Source organism: Micromys minutus, assembly GCF_963924665.1.
Source record: "Micromys minutus genome assembly, chromosome: 8".
Classification (NCBI taxonomy): domain Eukaryota; kingdom Metazoa; phylum Chordata; class Mammalia; order Rodentia; family Muridae; genus Micromys; species Micromys minutus.
Window position 1 is genome coordinate 52286492 of NC_137977.1, and position 26394 is coordinate 52312885.

General features: G+C 48.0%; 1 protein-coding gene across 1 annotated transcript in view; it reads left to right on the forward strand.

Moving 5' to 3' along the window:
• Window positions 1-1105: 1105 nt before the first annotated feature.
• Window positions 1106-26394, forward strand: part of IMPA2 (inositol monophosphatase 2) — a 30515-nt gene continuing 5226 nt past the window's right edge. The window contains exons 1-5 of the mRNA XM_080919725.1: window positions 1106-1346; window positions 13166-13299; window positions 18952-19056; window positions 21487-21532; window positions 23129-23237. Coding sequence (XP_080775851.1) covers window positions 1245-1346; window positions 13166-13299; window positions 18952-19056; window positions 21487-21532; window positions 23129-23237 — 496 coding nt within the window. The 5' untranslated portion in view covers window positions 1106-1244. The remainder of the gene's footprint in view (window positions 1347-13165; window positions 13300-18951; window positions 19057-21486; window positions 21533-23128; window positions 23238-26394) is intronic.

Consider the following 26394-nt stretch of genomic DNA (forward strand, 5'->3'; position numbering starts at 1 on the left):
TCTTGCTCTCTCTCCCTATCTCAGTCACCAAGTCCTGGTTCAGTCTGCTGGCCTTTTTCAATCTGGATTCTTTTAGATGTGTGGCCATGCTCTCCCTCATTTTTACAATAGACCTCCTCAACCATACTTTGTAGTGGTCATGTTATCATTTTTTATTCAGTTTTTAAATCACATATCATTATTCTGTAGACACCTGTGTACATGCACACTCAGCAATCCTGGGTCCCCCTTTCTGTGTCAAAGGATGAGATCGGTGCAGCAGAGTCCTGAAAGCTGACCCTAGCTAAAAGGGCTCACTTCCATCATTAGGCTAACTTAGGGGGAAAAAAATAAAGTCCCGTCAAGGTTTATTATACACAAAAGTCCTCCGAGACTGAGAAGTGACACTCCGGAGTAATTTTATATGGGTCGATTTTTATAAAAGCTGTGGATAAAGGAACTCATGAAGTTAAACAGCACTCGGGAAATGCCTTCCTAGTATCTGCACTTTCACAGTAGTCGTGGAATAGTCTTCAAGGTTAAAAGGGTCACTCTTCGCTATAGAAATTCTAATCACAGTCATAGCTAGGGCTCCAAACAAGTTTTGAGTTTAAACAGTTTACAAAACCCAGGGACTGTCTTGTTTGGCTTGCAGTTCCCACCCACCTCACACCTGGGGACACAGCAGTTCTACATGCCCGAGGGAATGAGTTCCGAGGCCCGCCCGTCACCAGCCACCGAGGGCTGAAAGTGCCCACCTTACATTCCCAACAACCACCTGGCCAGGACAAGCTGGAAAGTGGGCCTGGATTGGCGCGTGGATGGGCGGGGCGAGCATGGTGGGGGGGAGAGGCGGGGAGGGGCGAGAGGTGGGGGCGGGAGAGGGCGGAGCGAGCACTGCACTGGACGCAGAGGTGGGGCGGGGCCTAGGCTAGGAAGGCCGTGGGGGTGGGACAAAGAGCGCAGGGCGGGGCCTGTTATGGAAGGCGGGACTAATGGTGAAGGGCGTGGTTGGGGAAAGGGAAGGCGGAGCCAGGGATTGAATTGGGAGACGGGGGCGGGGCGGGGCGCGAGGCGCGCCTACTTGGGCTGCAGCCCCTTGCGGGCCTTCCTGCTGCAAGGCGCGCTGGAGGACGCACGGCTTGGCGGGAAGGCGAGGGGACTGTGCGGAGCTTCTGGTGCTGGCGGCGGCAACGAGTGGGAGCCGGGGTCCGGCTGCAGCACGCGGAACAGAGCAGAAAGTGGCAGGGCCTGGCGAAGCCAGGATGGAGCCGAGCAGCGAGGAAGAGGAGGAGCTGGTGCAGGGCGTGGGCCCCTGGGACGAGTGCTTCGAGGTGGCCGTGCAGTTGGCGCTGCGTGCGGGACAAGTGAGTGCGGTGGCAGCGTCCAGCCCCTCAGAGCTCCAAGGAACACCCGAGATGGGCGGCGTGGGCGTGCTGCGGGCACGTGGGCGGGAGCGGAGTGAGTTGCAAGGACAGGGCCTGTGTTGTTTCTGGGCTCACCTTTCTCTGGCCCTTCACCCCCTCCCTGCAGCGAGAGGAGGCTTACATTGGGGATCATGGGAGTCAGCCCCATGGGGAGAAGGGCACAGCCATCGGGGAAAGCACGAGGGACGTGCTCCTCATTGGGCGATGGATGGTCAAGCGCTAGGTACTTGACCTTGGCGTTTGAGTCACTTGGATCGTAAACGTCCCTGCGAGGTTAGAATGCCACAGTTTCTTTTTAAGGATCAATCCTGCAGCCAAGTTGTGGGTGCTCCCTGTTTCAACCTCAGGCGCGTGGAGCTCTAGCTGGGTTGCAGCTGGTTGTCCTTCTTCAGACATCCTGAGCCCAGACAGCCTAGGATCTTAGCCTGAGAATGCCTCCAGGGAGTGACTGGCACAGACCCGAGTTCAGGAGGAACTCGTTAGACTGCCGGAAGGATGGAAACCAGCGCAAAGCTGAAAAAAACCAGACCGGGTTTGCAAACTAACTGTGGCGCCTCTGTTTCTCTTCTTCATTCTTGTGTTTGCTCCCTAACTGTTCCTCGGTCTCTAAAGCAGCGTCGAGTTTACAATATTGGTGGAGTAAATGTGCAACGGTCCCCAAGACGTCAGAGCAGGCCCCGTTTAAGTGAGGGCTTGTTCCATGCTCTGCTCCTTTGAACATGTGGCCGTGCTCTGCTGACTTGGGGGAGGGGGCAGGAGTTAACCGTAGTGCATCGAACAGAAAGGCTTATATCCAAGAAGCATTATATTCAAGTGTATCTAAAAAGACTCTAAAGGGATGCCTGTATTAAAAAAAATATATTGACACGGTGCTGGGCTTGGAGCCCAGGGGTATCGTGGTAGCGAGCTTGCATGAAGATGTGCACATCCCCAACACAGCAAAAGCAGAAAAACAGATGCTTTGAAACTACCCTGTGCAATGTGCAGTTAAAAAAAGAGGCCCTTCCCTGACAGCTGATAAAGCTTGTAGCTCAGGGCAGACAGTCTTCCTGGAAAGTAGATCCTCTATAAGCCGGAACTGACAACCCTCTTTGCCATCTCTGAGTCTCAGGAGCATCCTTTCAGAGAGCTTTGTCAGTGTGTGCAGGAACTTTAAGGTTCCACTACCATGTTTTGTTCTTGTTGTTGTTTTCCTGGTGTCTTTGAGAAGCACATTTAGGACTCAGGCACTACTGTGTAAAAGGTTGTGAGTGAAGTTTCGGGTCCCGTGGCCTCTCAGATTTAAATCTTTAAAGAAATAGAGGCTTAAGCGATACTTCGTATTCGGTGACACTCATTGGAAGCTCAATGTGCCACTGGCACAGTTTCTACAGCTTTCTACCTTTTAACTTAAAGAGATTGTTTTTGCAATTTCCCAACAACAAAAAAGCTTAGAAAAACAAACAAACAAACAAACAAAAGAGGCAGTCAAATAAAGATTCTGACATTAGGAGTCTGGTCAGGAAGCTCTGGACTCTGGGCTCCCTCTAGGGAATTATGCAGCTTCCTGCCGGCCTGGCATTGAGAGAGGGAAAGGCTGAGGGAGAGCTGAGGCGCACAAGGTCATGGTAACCTGTGAAAAGAGGGAAAGAGTCTTTAAATGATGATCTTTAGTAAACCAGTTCTGACTGGAGAAAACAGCATTTAGCAAGGCAGCCTGCAGGACCGAAAGACAGCTAGTGGCCTCTCTACATCCTCCTTAGCCACAGCCTCCACCTGTGCCAGTGCCCTACTATTTCACTGTGGGCTGCTCACAATTGCTAGTTGAGGTCTGGGTGAGTGATAAAAAGTCAGGGAACTTCCAGGACACGCCCAGTGTTCCCAGTTCATACCATCGGCTCCCGTGTTCTTTGCTCCATCCTGAGAGCTTCCTGTTTCGGGAATGCCTCCTTGCCTTGCAGCCTCCCAGCCTGCTGGAGCCATTCTGTCTGTCTGTCTGTCTGTCTGTCTGTCTGTCTGTCTGTCTGTCTGTCTGTGTTGCAGGGGACCGCAGCCAGGGCCTCTAGCACATCCTCTACCACAGAGCTACACCCTTGATCCTTACATTATTTTCTCCGTCTTTCCTTCTGTTCTTTTCTTCTCTCCCTCCTGACAGGGTCCCCATATTTAGCCCAGGTTGGCCTTATGGTCCCGTTGGCTCCGCCTCCCAAGTGCTGGGATTATAGTATATCAGCAAACTGTAGTGCTACCCGTGAGGGAAGAGCAAGGTAAATAGTTTTTCCTATTGCAGAACTGAAATTTATTATTGACTATTTAGAAAAATTGTGCTACTACAATTTAAATTTTTGCAGTTGTCATCGACTGAGACCTTTAAATTTTCTTTAGTGCTGCCATATCTTAGAAATGACTTGTAACATGAAGAATGTTGAGCAGGCTTTGATTCCAGCTGCATGCATTTAAAAACCTCTCTTCTAGCCTATCAGTACCTTTCTTGTACCAGCTCTCCTATACAGGTATTTTCCTTTCTCTGTACCAAGTGCCGGTGGCAGCAGGCTAGGCCAAATGGTGTGGGGGACAGGAGGAACACTTCTGAGAGCCATCCCTTTATAGGTTAGCTAACAATAACTTAGAGACAGCTATGCCTGCACACCCCACAGTTAGGTCTCATGTAACCTAAATATGTCTACTCAGATTCTTGCCCAAATTGTTCATACCCACTTCAGTACCAGCTGATGCCGGGTCTGATGGGTTGGTTTCGAATCCAGGAGACAAGGTCAGATCTACAGCTGACTTCTGCCCACTTGAAAAAAAAAGTGATGGGGGGGTGAGACTATCTCACTGGTTTAAAATGTCTTTTGTGTATTTCTTTGCTTCTTTGGTACTATTTGTTTTTAAACTGTGGTTTATAACAGTGAAATCGGTTCACCGGGCAATATGTGTTCCACAGTTCAGGGTCTGTGTGTGGTCTCCGCTCGGAATGTGAGGTGTTATGTAGAGTTCTGTGTGAGACTCAACAGCCACAGCCCGCCTGGCTGCTACGTAGATTCCGTGACAGAGCTGGGTGAAGAAGGAGGTGATGAAAAAGGATTTCAAAGGCTGGGGTGACAGTTTGAGTTGGATGTGGGTCTCGAAAGGTACTAGGGTGACATCAGGGATTTGGGACTGAAAGTCAGGTGTCACACGGGACAGACAGTGTCCTGTGAAAGTGAGCGGTGGGCGTGTTCTGACAGCCAATGGATTTCCCAGCCGAGAGACTGACTGACTTGCAGGAGAGGTAGAATGTGTGTGTGCGCGCGCGCCCCCGCACGGGGTGCGGGGGAGTGGGGGAGGGATGGTCAGTTGGCTGCCCACAGGATGCCATCACCCCAGCCTGGGCTTCTGCTCTACTCTTTGGGAGAGACCCAAATGCCCCTGTAATGAAGTCTTCTGATGACTCCTTTCTCCTGCCCGGGCTGGACTGAGATGTCTACCACTGAAGGAAAGTGTGGAGAAAGAGGGTATTGATGTCACACTTCACAGTCAGTGCCTGAGTTACCTACAGCTCTGTTTTCTCAGGAGCCAGCCTGTGAAGGGAATGCAGAAACTCTGAAACTTTTACCAGCATTTAATCCTTCCCTCCCTGCCACCCTACCACAGTGCCACACACAGCCATCAATAGCTGGTCTTGACCTCAGGATCCTCCTCTCTTGGTGTCCCGAGTGCTAAACTTTATCTTCCTCCTCGTTCATTTCCTTTATTCAGGTTTTTCTTTAAATGAAAAAAACAAGTGATGTGTGCACCTATTAGCTGATGACAGGTGTCTTCCTCTGTGTTGCAGTAAATATTAAAAAATAAAAAATGGTTTATCTCTTTATCGGCCCTGAGGTCTCACTCCTGGCCAAGCCACCACCCGGATCTCACTCCGTTCACACAACTCCCTTCCCTTAGCTTTTCATACAGGTTTATATATCCAACTCTCAATCCACAAACTCTCTACACAAGATTACACCAAAGAGACAAAGATACAAACTGCCCTTCTATATGAGATATTGGACCTGTAAAATCCTTGATGTTTATAACTATTTAACGCCAATCAATCCCACCTAGATCTAGCTGGTCCTTGGGAACCTCCATGTTGCCCGATCTCTCCTCTTACTCTGACCTCCTCAGACCCCCTCCTCTCTCCCTTGCCCTCCTCAGTCACTGGCTTTCCTTTATTTTACTAATTAAAATGGGCAGGTTCAGATGAAGTCACCTCTTGAGTACATGACTAGGCAGCTCTTCTTGGGGAAGTGGAATCAACATCAAAATACAAACAGCTTCAGGACAATCTACACCTCTGCTGCCTCCCACTGTGATTGATTTGAGATTTTTCTGTTTCTGTATGTGGGTGTCTTGCCTGAGTGTTATGTGTGTGCACCACATGAGTGCAGCTCTGAAGAAGGCCAGGAGAGGGCGCTGGATCCCCTGGACCTGGAGTTACAGGGGTGAACTGCAAGCTGATGCTGGGAATCAAAGCTGGGTCCTGAGCAAGAATAACAGTTAGTGCTATAAACCACTGAGCCATCTCTCCATCCTCATATTTTTTGAGACAAAATTTCTCACAGTATCTAAGCTAGACTGACTGGTCAGCAAGCCTCAGGAACCACCACCATCACCATCCCCGTCTTTATCTCCCTGGTTCTTGGATCACAGGCGTGTGTCATTGTGCTTGGCTTTTATGTTGGTGGGAACCCAGACTCAGGTTATCATACTCAAGTGACAAACACTTCATTGACTGAGCCTTCACCCCAGCTCCAATTTTTATTTAACTTTAGTTTTGTTCCCCGCCACACACACAGTGGGGAAGGGGCTCAGGAACTTTGGATGCCCCTCTTTGCATTCCTCACGCTTTTTTTGCTAACAAAAGCTGTCTGAGAAAAATGGGAATGGAGTGTCTTTAAGGAGAGAAAGACTTTGCATGTGTGTCTGGCAAGTAGGGAGTCTAGTGGAATTCCTCTTTGGTGTTACCTGAGGAAAAGCTGGTGGAGAGCTGGTTCTGATATCTGAGTCCCTGAGGTGGTCCTTTGCTGAGCCAGGGAAAGCTCTGCCTTGGGTTGATGATCAGTCCTTGGGGTCCGGGGAGGGTGTGGCTGTGTAGCTGGAATCATGAAAAGTTGATAACCAGTTCCCGGCATTCCCCTTCCAAGTCCACCCCAACAGTGGAACAAAGTGGAGTGCAGAAGAGGGGATCCTGCCCAACCCTCACTCCCAGCCTCAGCTGGCCTGAGTTTTAAGTTAGCCCCAGTTGCTCCTGGTTTCTGGAAGTCAAGGGGAGACTTCAGCTTTGGGGAGGCTTTGGTTTGCCCAGGCTGAGTCATTCTCAGGATCCCAGCAATCCCAATGTTGCTGTCTCTGCTTGCTCCTAGTCTCTGGTGAGCACTGCCCCATGTCCCTCTGCAGTGGATGGAGACTAGTCACAGAAGCATGCCATAAGACCACAAAGGACATAAGAGAGCCTGAGAGGTGGGGGCAGCTTCCTGAAAGACTGTCGGTTACTTTGTATCTTCAAGAGTGAAGTGATGGTGGGGGGGGGGGGTGGAGGAGAAGACAATGAAAGGTCAGGCGAAGGTGCATTCGAAGATGGCGTGGCTGAAATAAGTACAGAATCCAGGAGCTGCAAGAGCCTTAGCCTAAGCCTGAGATGAGACTGGGGTGGGGGAGGGGTGTCAGTCAGCCACCGGGCATGAGAAAGGGAGATCACAGCTAGAATGGGCCCTTGGCTTAGGTTGTCTGACATTAGAGCAGATGCAAACCTTTCTTTTTGGAGTTTAGAATTTAGGCTTCACTGACTTAGGTACACATTTTATATATTAAATATTAACTGAGGGCTCTTTGGAGGGGGAGAAAGTCATGCCAGAAGGTCTCTAAAGCACGTGCTGTAGATAGTACCTGTAATTTTTTTTTTAAGCACACACTAACTTGTTGCTGGTAGAGTTATTAAAATCTCTTAAGAGTAAAGGGAAAAGGGCTTAAAAAATAACAGTACACACTAACTTGTTGTTGGCAGGATGATTAAAATCTCTAAGATTAAGGGGGAATGAGTCATGGGAAAGGGCTTTAGCTGGTAGTCAGCATGCACCCCCATCTCTCACTACAGCTTAGCTATGGCTGCTGAGCAGGGTGGCAGGTTTTTAAATCTTACCGCTTGGTTGAAAACATTTTATCACTTCTCAGTGTGTGAAGATTAAGAGTTGAAATTCTTCTGCTTCCTTTTTCTTTTAATATAAAGAGCTAGTCCCAGCTATCTCTCTGTATTATTTTTATATATTTAATCTATTTCTATATTTGTAAATTTATAAATTATTTGTATATATTCAATTTTTCTCAACCTTGGATTTTAGGTTTCTGTTCAACATTTGCATATGGTGTATGTGAAATGTCTGGTCATAAGCCATTAAATTTTGTCAGATTTATGTTCTCACAAGAGCCAAAGCAGTAGAAGTCTAAGAGTGTTATCCGTCAGCATGGGCACCTGGCCTGTATTCTTAAAACATCTCTGTGTCTCAGATGCCACTTTGCTGTAGACAAGGACACCATGGCTCTGGGTCCCAAGTGGCTATCGAACTCAGAGCTCTGGTTATAAAACGTAGCTTATCCCTATTCTGTAAGTGATAGGAACTGGTCAAGAGCAAGAAGGTAGATGAGCCCACAGTTGTTAACTCACAGGCTGAGGTATGTGAATTTGTGTAGCTTTCCCATGTGTGGTTTCACAGGGTTGGCACCGTCCCCCTGCTGCTGAGGCTTACCTGCTTGTCTGAGGAGGATGAGCTCATCCTGAAGCTGCTATGGTGAAAGGCTCATTGCCCTGAAAAGCACACAGTCCAGAGAAGAGACAAGACAGTCAGTGTCCCCTCCCCTAGTAGTCAAATGCTATGGCTACCAGCCACTGACCCAGGAGGAGGAGGCTCAGCCAAGACCTAGATGTGCTGAGGTGTGACAGGGAGAGAAGCCTGTGGTCGGGGTAGTGAGGGGTATCATTATAACTAAAAGGGACATTGTGTCAGGAGAGACAGAGAGGAGAGGAGGCATGCAGGAGGGACCAGTGAGGGACTGAGCCTGGGATGGAATGGTCCTGGGGTGGCTTCATGGCCTAATGCAGTTCAGGCTGGGTATGAAGGGCCTGCCACACAGGAAGCAGCAGTTACCTCACTGAATTTCTATGATGCCTGTACTCTAGAAGTTGAGGCAGAAGGAGCACTTCAGTGCTGGCCCAGCCTGCGTAGTAAGACTCTGTCTCCAAAAACAAGTGCAGGGCAGGGAGAAGGTGTATACAAGGCTTAGTATGAGACCTGATGGAAAGGATGTACTAGGTAAGGGGACATGCCTGTCCCACTATTGGAGGACACTGTGGCAGCCATAATAACACAGCAAACGCTAAAAGTGATTTATTTTTATTTTTTTGTCTTTTTTTTTTTTAATGAGCACAGTATAACACGTCATCCCCAAACCACATTGTACCCCTTTTTATAGAACCTGTGGTAAGGTGAGGCCTCATATGGATAGAGGCTTTTGGGTCATAATAACCAACCCCAAGTGGCCCCTGAGCTCCACACTCGGTGGCAGGACTTTTAGACTGAAAAGAACGAGCTTGTCAGCTATCCCTGAGGTAGGCATGGCATCACGAGAGTTCTTCTTGCTAAAGCCTTCCAGCGTGGTTAGTAGGCAGCTCAGTATGCAACAGCGAGACATCTTTATCTGCTCCATCAGCAACTGTTCTTGGAGACGTTCAGGTGGGGCAGCTCCTGCAGAGGCTCACACCTGCTTGTCGGAGGTGGACATAGAATGAAGGAGTCATCACCAGTCACCAAGTGCTGAGGAGAACCCTCAGGCTGCATCATGCTGCAGTGCTGTGGAACAAATCCTGGTCTCTGTGAGGGGCCCCTTGTGGAGGAGGTGCTTCTGGCTGAGTCAGAGAGGAGAATGATGTCTTAGTCAACATCCTATTGCTGTGAAGAAACGCCATGACCAAAACAACTCTTATGAAAGAAAGCATTGAGCTGGGGGCTGGCTTATGGTATCATAGGCTTGGGCAGCACTGGAGCAGTAGTTGAGAGCTGCAGACAGAAAAAAAATGCTAGGACTATTATTGGGCTTTCGAAACCTACCCACTCAAAATAGGCCACACCTTCTGGTCCTTCTAATCCTTTCAAACAGTGCCACTCCTTGGTGACCAAGCATTCAAATGTATGAGCCTATGGAGGCCATTCTCATTCATACCACCACAAACAGGAATATCTGGCAACAAAACCTCACGAGAGACAAGGCTCTTGCTGGTTTTGAAGCTCTTCAGACCCCTATAGCAAGAGCAGGATGATATGCAGTTAGTACATGGCCCAGAGAGGGGATCTGCTTGTGGAACCCCCCCACCCCAGGAGCTAGTGTTGTCTTTCCTATGCCTAAGCCCTCTTCCTGTGACCACCATGGCTGTCATTAGCAAGGATCACAAACTCTGGAAAGGAAGAAACCCACTGAAAGGAAAGTTCAGTGTCTTTTTGAGGACATGGCTCCGAAGGTGCAGAGGTTCTCCATTCACACCCTGGAAACAGAGCTTGCCAATCCCAGGAGTGCAAGGGGAAAGTCGGGGTTATCTCTGAAGGCAGCTCTGGACCTTCCTGAAACACAGGGGCTTTGTTCCTAAAAGGGAAAAGGGGAGATAGATAGATGCCTAAGGCCAAGTCTTGAAAGATGTAACACAACTCCCTCGGGACCTTGACCACCTAGGGTAGCGAGGGCCATCTGTGCTTCATGCTGGGGAAGTGGATGGTTATGGAGGTACAGCTAGCCAGTTATGGTGGGGGTGAGAACTTAAGGCCGGCTGAGATTGGCTTTGAAAGCAGAATAGTAGATGAGGCTATGTTCTCAGAAAGTCCAGATAGTAGGTTCTGAGCACATTGGAACCTTTGCTCGCCCAACCAGAGGAAAAGCCAAGAGAACAGACACGGGGTAGCTAGTGTTCACACAGTGTTCACATTGCTAGTCCTGTTGGAAGAGATGTCGCAGGAAGCACTCCAGCAGTCCATGTGCCTTATGTTCTTTAGTGGTCACTGTACGCCAGGTACAGCTCCACACAGGCAGCCAGAGTGTCCGGGAGCCTCTGCTCTCACGGAGCTCAGACTGCAATGAAGCAACACAGCCAAGTACTGACCATATAAGAAGCGGCCGGTGAGAAGGAGGGATGGATTGAGGGCCAGCCTGTGAAGAGGGCCTGAATAGAAACAGATCAGCGGGGAAGTCTGAAACATGAAAAGAAAAGCAACTTGGTGTGTTGGGCTGTGGAGGGTGAGCTGTGCAGCATTTGGGGGTTTTGGCAGCAGTGGGAAGTCACTGGGGGAGGTGTCAGAAGTTTTCTCATCTTTGTCTTAAATCCTCAGTCTACATGGAGGCCACATGGGTGTGAAAGTGGGATAACCAACTGCTTTCATGTCTGCCTCTTCCCTCTTAAGCACGTCCCAGGAGGCACTGGTTCAAAACGGAGATTTCTTTATGTGCACACAACTTGTGCACACACACACCATTTGCCAAGTAAGACTGTGTAAGACTGCCCCAGCCTCCTGGTGCCCCCCTCCTTGCTCCAAGGTATAAAAACTGCCCTGGCTTCTTACCACAGTGGAGCTTGCCAGATATGTTGACCTCAGACCCCAAACCCAACCTTGAGACCAGTCTTCTTTCAACAGGATTCCAGAAGCCCTGCAGCCATGTTAGAATCTTGAGATGAACCCCTCTCTCCCTGCTTCCCCCTACGACAGCATGCACATTACCCAGCTACCTTTGCTGCACCCATACACTGAATAAGATAGACACCTAGTGCCAAGTAGCCTGCCTGGACTGGCCCAGAATTTGAAATTCCTGGAGGGCGCCGGGCTTCGTGAGAGCTGGTGAGAGCTAGCTAGACACGGAAGAGTGTTGAATTCATGAGCACCTTTGGAGATGGCTTTGGCAAGCAATGCTGTGTGTAAATCGGTGTCGTCAGAGAATTGGCAGGATGGTCACGGGCAGGATATTGCACATTCTAGACAGGAAACCCTGCACTGCGGGAGGCTGGCAGGACGCTGGCAGGACGTGAACAGTAGCTGAAGTTAATGGCCTGTAGGTGATCTCTCGGGCTTCTGTATTGCCCATCATTTTCAAATCTTTGTTCCTGCATATCTGTTATTTTTGCAGCCCAGCTTAAAAACAGCATTTCCTAGGTAGGCTCATCTGGGAGGGGCACTGAGGCAGAGCAGGAGAGAGCTGCTACAGGGAATGTTGAGTGTAGGGACCGCTGGATGTCTTGTTTCTGTTTTTTAAGATTCCATTTGTGGGCCAGGTAGCTGAGTCAGCAGGTAAAGGTACCCGCCACCGAGCCTGAGGACCCGGGTTTATAACTGGGACACGCCAACTCCTACAAATTGTCCTCTGACTTTCCCACATACACTGTGGCTCCTGTGAGTGTGCCCACATAGACAGGCAGACAAACACAGAACACGGAATTAAAATGCAACCTAAAGGATTCTGTTTATAACCCTCACTCCTACTGAAGAAGACCTCTTCACCTTGGCATCCTTAGTACACGGTGTGGGCCAAGTAGTGCTGGTCAGATGCCTGCTAAGTATCACAATGGGCAAAGGGTGTCACGTCTGAGTAGCCAGTCTGGGTCTTACTTTTTTATGAATTTAGTATGTATGTGTGTGTCGGGGGCCAGACATGTCCCATGATGCACATGTGGAGACAGAAAGATAACTTTGTGTATCACTTCCTCTCCTTCCACCGCTACGAAGATTCTGGAGACTGGACTCAAGTCATCAAGCCTTCATAGCAAGCATTCTCTCCCCTCCCCCCAGCCAGCTTTGCCAGCCTTTGATGTCACTTTAAAGATAAATATGTGTGATTTGGGGAGGTAGCTGGTTCTGGAGGGAATATGTCAAGTCTATTTAGGTACCCTGACTTCACCACTTTTATCCAGGTTTGGGCAGATGGATAGACAGACGGACAGACAGCTATGACATGAAGAAAACAGTCCCAGATAGAACTGGAGGTATTATTTTCTTCCACAAGCTGTCATCGTTCCTCTTAAAGCATTCAGTGATGGCCTGACTATGTTCTGGTTTCCTTTTGGGGACTGGAACTACACCAGGACAGCAGATATGGTGCCAACCTAGGTCTTAGCCTTTTGTTTAGTCATAGTGGGTTCAATCCAGATGTTCTGGCAGCTTGCCCAGCTGTAGAGGCTACACTTGTGGTCCCTGAGAGTCCTCCAGTACCTTTGCTGTGCCCCTGTAGGTGGCTGGTGCCCTTCCACATACTGCAGCAAGCGTCCGCCTCAGTTCCTATGACACAGCTCAGCTCTCATGGGGATGTTTGTAGCCTGCATTCACAGGCGTTTGTGTGTGTGTGTGTCTCCTAAAGTGAATCAGAAAGAAAGGTTCTTACGCACAAATTTTGCAAATTCAGAGGCAAACCTGTGTTCTACCATCTTATTTTGGTGAGCTTCTGCCGACGGCACCCCAGCCTTTTTCCCAATCTTTTCTCTTCCAGAGAAAACTTACTTCAAAGGTAGAGCCTTGAGTGGGATTTGAATGTAGAGTTTCAGGTGGGGAGTCAGAGTAAGGTCTGGTGGTCAAGGTTCTTAGAAGAACCTTGGGAAGTGGGTGAGATGTCATGAGTCAGTGAAGGAGGAGGGGAGAAACCCCAGTCCCTGGTCAAGGCCAGCCAGTCCCCAAAGAAGGCTGGGATCAGTGAGGGGACCTACAGGCCTCACTGCTTCTCATGGTTTATTTCAGATCATCAGAAGTGCCCTCACTGAGGAAAAACATGTCTCAACAAAAACATCTGCTGCAGATCTTGTGACAGAAACAGATCACCGAGTAGAAGATTTAATTGTTTCTGAGTTGCGAAAGCGGTTTCCTTCACACAGGTGAGCTGTCTCTTCAGGAAGCACACCCCAGTAACTCACCACAGGGAGGAGGCCAGGAAGGAGGTCACAGCCCGACTGAGAGGCAGTGCTACCTATCACTGAAGGGTAGATGGGAAACCCCAAGTTGCCAAGCACAAGCCCAGATCCTTCCATTTTTAGGGAAGAGAATTGATTGCTTAAGTCTCTTTGCTGTGATTTAACAACCATCCAGCCCTCTGTCTCCTTAGGGATATGGGAGAGCCTCCACTTTTTTATAATGTATATTACAATCTTTTTAAGACTATTCTGTAGGTTTCTTTTTCAGGAATACTTTTATAAACAATCAGTAAATATGAGATTTTTGTTATATAGAATATATATATATATATATTAGTCAGGTCATACCTGGAACATGGCATTTCACAACACCCCACCCCTTTCTCTGACCTTGAAATTCACTTCATTCTGCTCCCTCTTCCTCTGTTCCCTGAGCCTTAGAGGGGATGATGAACCTTATTTAGGGCTAAGCATTCTATGGACACTTCTCACTTGGAATAGTGCTTAGACTAGTTATAAGACACTCAGTAACTGTCATCCACTACAACAAGAAGTTTCTCTCCTCAAAGTCCTATGGACTTAAGCGTAAATATTTAAAAGACAATTTGACAGGCACATCACATCCATTCACTGAAACAAGAGTAACTACTCTACTGGGAACTACAGTGTCCCCAGCCATAGACTTTTAATGACTCCATACATGACTTTCCTCCTATTCAACGGGCCTCAAATCCTATCAGAAAGTTTGTGCATCTTGTTTGGCAGGTTGGTAATATGCTTACAGTGTCTACAGCCAAATAAGACCACTGACATCATTTCTCCCCTCAGAAACCTCCATTGCACCTTCTAGCTCCATGAAAGCTAATAGCGACGGGGCAGCTTCCAGCTCAGTTCCACCTTAGTTTCACCTTGGTTTCTCTTAAGTCCTTCACCCAAAGCATGTGGTATCTTCAGGTTTAGGGACTTGCCTTCTGGTGGGAGAGAACCACTGTTGCAACCAGCAACAGTGGCAAAAGCCTGTATTGTTTTAGAAGCATCAGGGACCTCCCTGGCCACACGTTGTAAGAAGGTAACCCATCCCAGCACTGGTTTTTTTATTTAATAATCTTATTTAGTTTTTTAAAATGTGTGTATGTGTGTGTGTCTTAGTTAGGGTTTTGCTGCTGTATACAAACACCATGACCATGGCAACTCTTATAAAGGACAACATTTAATTGGGACTGGCTTACAGGTTCAGAGGTTCAGTCCAGTATCATCATGGCGGGAAGCATGACAGCATCCAGGCAGACACGGTATTGGAGGACCCAAGAGGTCTACATCTTGATCTAAAGGCAGCCAGGAGAAGACTATCTTCTGTACTGGGTGGAGCTTAAGCTTAAGCACTGTGTAGGAGCCCTCAAAAGCCTGCCTGTATAATGACACACTTCCTCCAACAAGTGACTCCTAATAGTGTCACTTCCTGTGGGCCAAGTACATTCAAACCACCACATTGTGGTTCCACTTTCAATAGCACATGCTCAGAAACTCTCCCTGCCTCTAACTCCAGAGGGATCTGCAAAAGTTTCTCCTACTTCTAAAACATAGCGCTGCCTCCTTTGCCACCCAGGGTCATATGTCAAAGAGCACAGGGTAAAATGTGATCTGTGCCAGACTCCGTTCACGGCCAGTGTTCAGTAACGCAGACACCCCTTGCTAGGAACAAAGTGGATGGTAAGACACAGGCCTTCACAAGGGTCTCCTTTTTCACCAAAGGCTGGAGCTCTTTTGTCTTCTTGGGCCATCTTGTGCAAGGTTGAATATAAGACATTCATCTTTTCCTTAGAAAAATTAAAATATTTGCTCAGCATTTTGCACATAGCTCCAGAAGGTCCATGGGCCCATGGGACTATAGAGCAGCCCCTACCTGGATCCTAGTTTCTATATGGCAGGTCTTGAAGAACAGGCTTTGGATTCAGAGCCTCCCTGTCTTTTCTCATGTGAAGTCTCAAAGATGCTAAACTTCCAAAACTGGGAGAGCAGTTCCTGGAGTTCTGGGCATTGATTATTCTAGTCTGGCTTTGTATCTGTGTGGCCATGAGTGACATATGGTGGTCTCCTCCGAGTTTGGAGCATAAGAGGTGTCACCCATTTTCCCTCCTATGGATAAATACATAAATTAAAGAACAAGTTTTGGTTAAAATATATACATTCTTTTACTGCTTTTTAGCGCTCTGTGGTGGGGGTAGGGGGTATAAGTTGAACCCATAGCCTAAGCAAGTTTTCAGTCACTGAGCTAAATCTCCAGCAAAAAAAAAAAAAAAAAGGCGATACAGCAAACAACCAGTCCAGCCTTGAAGAGACACCATGACCATGACAACTCTTATAAAAGAAAGCATTTAGCTAGGTCTGGCTTATAGTTTAAGAAGCTTAGTTCATTATCATGGTGTGAGCATAGCAGACATGGGGCTGGAGAAGGAGCTGAGAGGTCTACCTGTGGCTCCATAGACAACAAGGAGATACTGGGTTGAGCTTTGGGAACCTCAAAGCCCACCCCCAGTGACATACTTCCTCCAACAAGGCCACGCCTCCCAGTCCTTCTAAGTAATGCTGCTCTCTGATGACCAAGCATTCAAATATATGAGTCACGTAAACCAGACTTTTATTTCTTTCCTGTTTTTTAACCTTTATATTCTGCTCTCATTTTTTTCCCTCAACCTACGACTCTGAACACTTCACAGGGTAAGAATGGAGAATGTTGGCACCGTCCTCATCTCATTTCAAGTTTTAGAGGAAAAGCTCAGTTTTCAGCATTGTATGTAACTGCCTATAAGTTTATCATGTATACTTTTTATTCTTTTGAGGCGATAGTTCATCTATTCCTATTTTCTTCAGGACTTTTATCATAAAATCATGCTGAATTTTGCCAAATGCCTCTTTTTCACCAATCAAGATGGTCTCCATCCTTAAGTCTGTCTCTATGACGTATAATGCTTGTGTCCTAAAGGCTAACCATATAGAGTATTACATGACTTGCAGTATTGAGCCAACTTTGTATCCTTAGGATGAAACCAATATCTTGGTGAGGTAGCATCTTCTTAATGTGTTCTTGAACTATTTTCCGATACTTTGTTATAAATTTATGCATCTTGTACTGTTTGTTTTTTAAGTCTTTATCCAGTTGGGGTATTTAGATGCTACTGTATTTAATTATTTAGATAATAGTAACTTGGTAGAATGAATTTGGTGGTGGTCTCTCTGTCTGCTCTGTAGTTGACAAGTGTTGACATTCGGTCTTCCTTAAAGGTTTGGTGGTATTCAGTAGTGAACTTGTCCAATCCTGGACTTGTGGAAAGACTGCACTACTGTTTTAATCTCATTGCCTGCCTGTGTGAACTGTTTCTATCTTCTGGGTTTAGCTTGGGCAGGTCTATAATAGAAAAATCTGTGCATTTTTTTTTTTATAGATCGAAATCTGGAATATTTTGTGATCTTCTGAGTTTTACTAGAGTCTGTTCTAACAACTCCATGTTCATCTCTAATCTTATGAGTTGGCATTTCTTCTCTCTGCTTGGTTGGCGCTTGTCACTTTTGTTAATCTTTTTAAAGAACTGTTAGTTTGATTCTGTGTTTTCTCTTTGTCCCTTTCATTCACTCTGGTGACTTGTAGTCATCTATATCTTCCTGGGTGATGCATCAAAGTCACTCGGTGTGCCTTGCTGCCTTCTGCCCCCTTGAAGTCATTGTAACCTGTGCCCTGTGGTCTGCTCAGTACAGAGCCATGTCTGTTGGGTGCTTAAGTCAACCAGGACATAAAGCAGCATCCTCGACGTAGGAAAGCCCTTCCCTGACACCAAAACTGGACATTTGTGTCCAGTCTCTTCCCAGTATGTTTGACCCTGGACTCCCCTATGGGCTAGCTGGTGGACACAGAGCTGCATTTTGGGAAGAGAGGACCTAATGGCAACTGTCAGCTCCTTCATGGACTGAAGCGACAATCGCCACTGACTTAACACCACACTCAGTAGCCAGAAGAGAAGAAAGTCTCAGAAGCAGCTGATGGTCAAAATCGCACGGAGAGCTTGCTACCTCTTGACTTGAGCTGTATCTTCTCACCGTTTTTAATCTGCCTGGTCCTGCATTCAAGCTTTGGCACCCAAGCCTTGTGTTTTTAAGAGTACGGTGTATTTGGGGGTGGGGGGGATGGTTCATTGGCTAAGAACAACACTGGCTGCTCTTCCAGATGACCTGAGTTCAATTCCCAGAACCCACTTGGCAGCTCACAACTGTTTGTAACTCTAGTTCCAGGGGACCCAACACTCTCACATAGATATACATGTAGGCAAAACGCTAATGCATATAAAATAAATAAGTCTTTAAAAAGTAAAAGAGTATGGTGTGTTTTCCTTGAAAAACATAACTCTAAGACACTTTAGGAATATCAGGTACTGTGAGAAGACAGTTCTGGGAATCGTATGACCCTTAAGTCTTTGCCCTAGAAAACTGGCTAAGCGTGTTCCTCCCATTTGGTGTCACCTAAGAGGTCCCGTTCTCTCTGAGCCCACATGTGGGTGGAAAAGAAGTAGAAGGATCCCTGCCTCTGGCCTGGGCAGCTGGTGCTTGTTGGCCCCATTTGTACAAATGGCATTCCCTTCTGTGGTGGTTTGAATGTGCTTGGCCATGAGAAGTGGCACTCTTAGCAGGTGTGGCCTTGTTGGAGGAAGTGTGTCACTGTGTAGGCTGATTTTTGAGGGCTCCTAGTGCTCAAGCTCTGCCCAGTGCCAATGAGAGAGCCTCCTCCTGGCTCCTTTGGATCAAGATATAGAACTCTCAGCTCCTCCAATACCAGCTTGGTTGCTGCCATGATGGTAATGAACTGAGCCACTGAAACTGTTAAGCCAGCCTCAATTAAATGTTCTTTACAAGAGTTGCCTTGGTCATGGTGTCTTTTCACAGCACCGGAAACCATAACTAAGACACCCACACATGTTCAGCTTAAGGTTTTGGCTCCTAGTAGGACAGATAACACACTCCTGAGGAAAGTTAAGGGAACCTTATTTATACAGGGCCTTATTACAAAGGAGGGGCCAACCCAGAGCCCCTTACCAAGAACCTCTGATCTGGAGACAGCCAGATTGGCCCTGAAGGAGCATGTCAAAGTGAAGACAAGAATCTGCTTTGACACTCAGGACAGGAGGGACACGGAACATTCTGCTAACTGCACTGCTCCCTAGTCCAACCCTTATTTTTTCCCAAAGGGGAACAGAGACCAAGGAGGGAAGGGTAAAGGGTCTAGGTGGGGAAGGGAGAGGCAGGTGACAGTTCCCCTCCTGTGGTCCAGGTTGTGCTCTGCAGCTAAACCTCTCGGGCCTCTGCTGCCTCTCATCCATCTCTAGCTCCGTGCTGAATTGGGAACCAAGTTTTGCTTGCCTCTGTGCTCTTTCAGGTGCTCTGCACTCCTGCATCTCTGCCTGGCCTGCTCCATTTCCCTTCTGTGCCTCCAAAACCACAACAGTGAGAGTCAGTCTGGTTTGGGGGGTGTTTTGGTACTGGGGCTGGAACCCAGACCCTTGTCCCTGCTACATACAATCGTCTGCTGAGTGTTGGACTTGACTCAGGCTGAGCCCCCTGCCCCAGCAGGTTCATTGCAGAAGAGGCCACAGCCTCCGGGGCCAAGTGTGTGCTCACCCACAGCCCGACCTGGATCATCGACCCCATCGACGGCACCTGCAACTTTGTGCACAGGTGAGCAGGAGTTGGGGGCATGCAGCTATGGAGCTCCGTGTGACCCCTAGGTTTTCTTTACAATAGCATAAGCATTGGGAACATACGTGTATGGTAGATTTCTAGTCTTGTAAGAGAAAATCAAAACTTGATATTTGTTTAAAGGTTTTCTATTTATGACTCTAAAGAATATGTAAAGAAAATTACAATACCAACCAACCAGAGCTCCCAGGGACTAAACCACTATCCAAAGAGTACCCATGGCTCCAGCTGCGTATGTCGCAGATCATGCCCTTGTTGGGCATCAATGGGAAGAGAAGCCCTTGGTCCAGCCAAAACTCAATGCCCCAGTGTAGAGGAATGTCAGGGCGGGTGGGGGAGGGCAGGTAAGCATCCTCATAGAAGCAGGGTGGGGGGATGGGAAAGGGGATAACATTTGAAATGTAAATAAAATATATCTAATTTTAAAAAGGAAAAAATATGTTTGGCAAGGCATCTTTGCACATGGATTGTCAGAAGTTCAAGGCCAGCTTGAGCCACATTTTGAGGGGTTCTTTGATTTTTTTTTCAAGACTTATTTATTTATTATATATAAGTACACTGTAGCTCTGTTGCTGTCTTCAGACACACCAGAAGAGGGCATCGGATTCCATTCAGATGGTTGTGAGCCACCATGTGGTTTCTGGGATTTGAACTCAGGACCTCTGGGAGAGCAGTCAGTCAGTGCTCTTAACCACTGAGCCATCTCTCCAGCCCGTTCTTTGTTTCTTTGTCTTTGGTTACTACTGACCTATAGTACTTCACAAGTTTGAGGTCAGCTTTCCCAATACTTAAATATTTTACCATACTTTAAAAACTTAAAACATAATTGCCTAAGAATGAAACTAATTTAGGAGATTGTTTACAGGACAGGACACCTGGGGCTAAGCTACAGAACCAGGATATGCCAGTGAGATTTGAGAGTCACTCAGGAGCTAACCTTGTGACTGCAGACAGGGCGTACAGGAGTAAGACTGAAAGGCTGGCGGGTCCTGACAGTGACAGGTATGGGAACTACGAATACTTGCCATTAGCCACATATTATGAACCAAAGACCCAGAGCCACAATAGGCGTGGCTTCCCTGGAGGGCTGGTATTTTAACTTGCCGTTCCTGCAGATGGTTGTGGTGCGAGCACTTCCCCAGCCCTAGACTCATACTCAGAAGTTATGTCTACACCATTGAGGAAGTAGTGTGAGCAGAGGCAGGTATGGGGTGCCTGGCTCTCTGGCCTCCATGCTGAGCTTACATGCTAAGTAGTGCACAGTAAGCATGAGAACTGTAGTGGCCGTTACCTTGAGAACCCAGGCATGCATGAACAAGGGGACCCTTTAGATGCTGTGGAGTAGTGCCATCTGCTGCCACCGGGCTGTCATTTCACTCACAACCCCCTGTCTCTGTATGCTTTGAAGTGAGGCACCTCTCCCTTCTGGACCGTTTGTCACCCGAGGTACTCATAATGGGGATGCAGTGGCTACACCACATTCCAGCCAAAGGCTACATGTGCCTGTTAAGGTGTCATGGCTCTGGTGTCCTTGGGATCTCCAGTACTTCCTGCTCTGCAGCCCTCTCGGGAATCTAGGGCTGGAAAGAATGTCCTCTGAGAAACAGGCTCTAATGTTGACCTGACAGTTCCAGTATGTCCAGGCCACAGCTGTGCCTGAGCCCTGAGCCATTAGAAAGCCCGCAGTGCTGGGCCATAGCCAACGCGGCCGAGGGAAAGCTGGGGCCTTTGAGGGTTTCTGCACAGGGCTCTTGTCCGCCCGTGGTCTGGGTTGGTATTTTCCTCCGCCGGTTCACAGTACTTGGTCTTTCCTTGCCCCTTCCTGTTTTTTAAGCTCCTGTGATCTTCTCACAAAGGAGAGACTATTTTGAAACACAGCAGCAAACTGGTGAAACTAAAACCAAGTTCAGACTGTGGCGTCAAAACCATCCCTCTGCCACTGCCTGGAAGCTCAAGCAGGAGGCGGGATGGGGACATGAGCCCTGTTGGATCTGTGTGGTGGCTACAGTCTGGGGTCTGTCGGGGTCTGTGACACCATCTACTGGGTCCTCCACACACATTCTGAATTCGGGGTTGGTCTTTTGCAAATTCTCGGCTTAGGTTGCTGAGAACCCGAAGTGTGGTTACAATCATCTTGACTGGTATTATTATATGGTCGCTGTTAAGTCTTACCAGGGCATCCAGAGAGCGCTGTTGTTGCTTTAAGTTAGCTCTTTTACGGCATGGCTAGCTGAGCCTGTTTATATTGGAAGCAGTACGGGAAACTGGACAGTCATTTTGAAAATCAAACCCAGCCAGAGTGCAGAAAGGTCTTTGTTGGGGGTGGGGGCTTCACACACACACACACACACACACACAGAGCTTTCGAGGGTCAGTGTTATATGTAACCCATTCTGTCTTCCCTCGCAGATTCCCTACTGTGGCCGTTAGCATCGGGTTTGCTGTTCACCAGGAGGTAATGTGGCTCGCCTTGCCCCGGTTCAGTGTCTGCACTGCTCTTTGACATGTGTCCTAGCCATGACTAGCATGTTCAAGTGTGTCCAAGAAAGTAAAGAACCACAGACCCATTTTGTAGGGGTGTGGGGTTGGGGCTTATGTCTCCTGGGGTGAGCTGGCTCTTTTTTCTTTCCTTCTGTGGTAGTCATTGCTGCTGTGGGAAGCAATGTTCTGAGCAGATGGTCCGAAAGAGTCTCCATCTGACCCCTAGAGCGTGTGATCTAGTCAAACAAAAGGGAACTCCTATTTTTGGATGACATTTTTAATCTTGATATTTTATTAATTCTTCTTTTCCTCCTGGCTATTAGTATGAGAATGTGGCCCTATCAAGATTCCCAGGGACTTCCTGAGCTAAGCCATGGCAAGAGACACACAGGAAAGGCAGAAGGCAAGCCTTGTACAGGAAGACAAGAGCCTTCATTTCTTGTAGTATGAGCAGAGTTGGGGTACTATGTCTTCCATGTCTTTGAATGGGGGTACAACTTTCCCCATTCAAAACTGCATAGCCGTATCAACGAATGTTCCTCTCGTGAGAATAAGTTTGCACATATCCCAAAGCACTTTTGGTGTATATTGGTAAAACGTTTTAATATTGCCAGTTGGGTAAGGAATCGACGTTCCATTGGTTTCTCTCCAGTGTCGCCATGGAGACTAGTGAGCATTTATTCTCTCCTAGCCACCTATTATAACAGGAGTCAGGACTGTAAGGAAAAAGAACTGGGGGCCACAAAGCTCAGACAGGTCCTTGTCATGATTGGGCCATCCTGTTCTGTCCTGTGTTTCTAGTTCCAGAGCGCAGGAATACTTCTTTCAGTCATGGCCCCATCTAGGAAGCAAGTCTCTCTCCCCTGCAGCCCACAGGACATTTCCCTTGATCTTGGGGCCTCATCACAAGTGGATACACAATACAGTGATGCCTAGATTTGGATATCATGAGCCAGGGTTGGGGGAGGGGGCAGGTAAGTATCGCTAGAGAGGCACATACTGTTGGGAAGTCTCTTCCCGAAATAAAACCTGTTCTGTAGGCTGAGTGGCTAAGTTTATAAGGGCTGCCTAAGACTCTGCTAAGGCATCCTCCTGACCACCCTGAAGATGGGCAGATGGTGCCAAGCACAGATGCATATTAACCCCAGGTGGTGAGAAGCAGGCAGAAAGAGACAGGAGTGCTAGACATAAGGCTTCTTGCTTCCACACTGACCTCTTCCTCCTCCTGCTGGGCAGTGGTCATGCTCTCCGGGGATGTCCATGGGTTCCTGGTTCTGTTGGCTCTGTGGATACCTTCTTACACAGAGGAAGGGTAGAGAGGGAAGAGCGTTCAGTATGATAATTTTAGTAGTTTTATCAGTACTAAGGTAGTTTTGATATGTTCATTTAAGAAACGGGCTTGCTCTCATGTCCAGGAGTGGGTTGAAGTCCGCTTGTTTCCATTCCTCTTTGGAAGGCTATGTCGCCCCATGGTGCTAGCTCCTGCTCTACGAGGAGCATCCATCTTTAGAGTGCTGTTCGCTTCTGTGGCAAGGAGTGACGTCTCCCGCTCTCTTCCTGCCCCCTATAGCTGGAGTTCGGAGTGATTCACCACTGCACGGAGGAGCGACTGTACACCGGCAGGAGGGGCCAGGGCGCCTTTTGCAATGGCCAGCGGCTCCAAGCCTCCAGGGAGACAGGTGGGGTTCATTCAGCTCCTTTAGGGTTGTTTCAGATAGAGGTAGATGCCCAGAGTGACAATTACACACAGTGGTGACCATCTTCTTCAGAGAGTTCTAGCTCTTTCTAGGGATGCAGTGTCCCTAGTGGAAATCAACATTTATTCTGTGTAGTGGCAATGCCACTGTGTGGTCAGGAGCTTTGAATACATTATGAGATCCTCTTGTATCTATTGTCTTTAAAATGTTAGTTACTGGTTACAGTTTGGTCTGGCGGAACTGAGAGAGCAGCTTAGACCAAGGGCCAGCAGAGAATCCAGCCAGAGCATTCAGGCACAGCTTGGTACCCATGACCACAGCCATGTATCTGGTCTCTGACTTGATGTTGGAAGGGCAAGCATGGTAGAGAGGAGCAGCGCTTGCACGTACCCCAGGCCTGCCACCAGGAATATGACTGTCCTTTGTTTTCCTTAAATGTAGGTTTAAAGACATTGTTTATTTGCAGGCAATAGACCATGGAACTGCCCAGTATTGACAGTGTGCTGTCTGGGGGTTCTCTCTTCTCTGCCCTTCGTCCCACAATGATTAAACTAGTAGGTTTTGTGTGTGTGTGTGTGTGTGTGTGTGTGTGTGTGTGTGTATGGGATAGGTGTGGTAGGCAACAGAGAAATGCCAGGATTTTGGTGTATGTCGGCAAGGTGGAGACATGGCTTTGTGCAGAATCAGGAGAAAAGGCACCCTAGAAGAGCAGTTGCTGTGGAAGAGGAAGACTTTTGAAGCCCCTGCACTGGAAAGGCAGTGAAGATGGGGATGGAGCTGGCGGTGGAATGCTCACCCCGCGTGCCCTTCTCCAGCTCTGGGCAGGACATAGATGGGAAATGTAGCCTCTGCTCTTACGTGTCAGAAGCTACACATCATAAAGTGTCCCAACCTCAGTCCCTACTTTTTGTTTGCTGACACTGGCTTCAGTCCCAAGATGTCAGCACTTGGCTCCCAGCCGGTCTACCTTCTTTACCGGCCTCTCCTGTGCCTGTTGTTGGTTTATCTTTTCACAGTTACTTCAGCCGGTCTACCTTCCTTACCGGCCTCTCCTGTGCCTGTTGTTGGTTTATCTTTTCACAGTTACTTCCTCTCGTTTCCCTACTGGGTTGTCCTCCCTGGTTAATGCTGGTGTGCTGAGCCAGCCTGTGAGCAGCTGACCTACTGTGTGAAGGCACTGTGTGGATGTGCTCATAGGCCTTTGGGGAGAAGAGGTTGCTGGACCCAGATCAGGGGAATAGAGCTCACAGAAGCCCTGTGAGACACCCCAGCAGGATGATTGACGAGTCGGTGCTCTGAGCCCGGAGTGGGCCAGGAAAAGCACCTTGCCCCATTTTTCCTGCCAGAGTGTTTAGTTTGGCTGTGGAGTAATTCCAGCCATGTTGGTAAAAGGCATCCATCCAAGCCTAGCTGGGAAAGAAGCGTGAGGAAACCAACCATTAAACATGCTCGGGTGAACTTTGCTCCAGTTTTCATTTGATATGACACTAAACTATTCACACGTCCCCTTCCTGGTTGGCTGTCTACACAGTTCAGTCAGGTGGTGACTGTCCGCTCTGATAGCTCCACCCACCTTGCTCTGGTTCCTTCTAACTCCAGAAGGGCCCCAGGAAGCATCCAGGGAACAAGGTAGAAAGAAGCCGTTAGCTCTAAAGCTCTCGCCCCTACTGGTCACCTGTCTCCCTTCTGCCTCTACACACTACCACACTATGTCTTCATCCAAGCCCAACTGTGACTTGGAGTCCAGTGAGCTGTTTTCACCTCTGGTCACAGAGATCAGAGTGTTTCGGGCAGTGCAGACTGGCCTCAGGTTCTAACTCTTGAGGCTGTGCCTAGAGCAAGCTGGCAGCAGAACCCAAGCTGGCATGTTCCAAAGCTGCATCTGGTGGGAGATAGTTAGTTAGGTGAACATGCTCTTATAGGACCGTAATCTTATAGGTCGTGTAGGACAGTACTTGGGAGATGGAAGCAGGTGACTTCTGTGAGTTCAAGGCCATCCCAGGCTGCTTGGTGAATTCCAGGACTGTCAGAGCTATATACTAGAGAGACTATGTCTCAAAAACCAATCAGCTGGGAGTCCTGATTGGTTTTTGAGATGTGGTCTCTCTAGTATATAGAGAGACCTCTAATCCCAGCACTCAGGAGGCAGAGGCAGGCGGCTCTCTGTGAATTCAAGGTCAGCCTGTTCTACAAAGTGAGTCTGGGACAGTCAGGGTTCTGCTGGGCAGAAGAGCTCTGATTGTGGGTAGAAGGGTGTGGTGTCACATGCCTATAACCCCAGCACATGGGAAGTGGAAGCAGAAGGCCTCAAGTCTCTAACTATTGGGGAACACACACGTTTTTCCAAAATTCTCTTTTGTTTTGATTTTTGAAGTGAGCTTTCATTGGTATAGACCAGACCTGCCTTGAACTGGCAGCATCTTCTCTGTCTTTCTCTCTGCCTGCCTCTCTCTCTCTCTCTCTCTCTCTGTCTGTCTGTCTGTCTGTCTCTTCCGTGTTAAATCACAAACTGGCACTATTTCCCCTGATACAAGTTCTCCCAGGTTCCAAGCTCCACTTGAGTTTATGTCTGGTGGCATTGATAACGGATATGATGGGCTCACTTTTTCTTCCTCTCTTCCAAATACTCAAGCCCTAACAATCTTAGTTTATCAAAATCCTCTGGCTACCTGCTTTCCTTATTGTAAGGTTTTTTTTTCCAAAAAAAAATTTACTCACAAAAAAAAAAAAAAAAAAAATCAAGGTTTAATGCATTTGATGATGTTCACGGCTTCTTAATTGCCAAGGACATCCACTGTATTCCTACCGTGTGTGACTTAGAACAGGAACTTCATTCCTATTAGCACCAGCTGGGATGGTGAGGCCATGCGCTGCTTCTCTGGAGATACCACCTCCCATGGTTGCTGTTGTCATCTGGGTGCACAGGACAGCTTGGTAAAGACCGATACAGTGTATCTTGATTTAATGGGGGAAGTGCTCCTAATGGAGCAGCCACAGGAAGTGTTGAGGACGGCACCTTGAGAGTAGAGTTTTAGTTGGCAGCACAGGGTGGGATGGTGGAAACCTTGTCCCCGATTTCTGTGTTCTCTACAGTTTATCCTTGTTCTTGCTATTTGTAAGAAGACCCACCTCTTCTTGT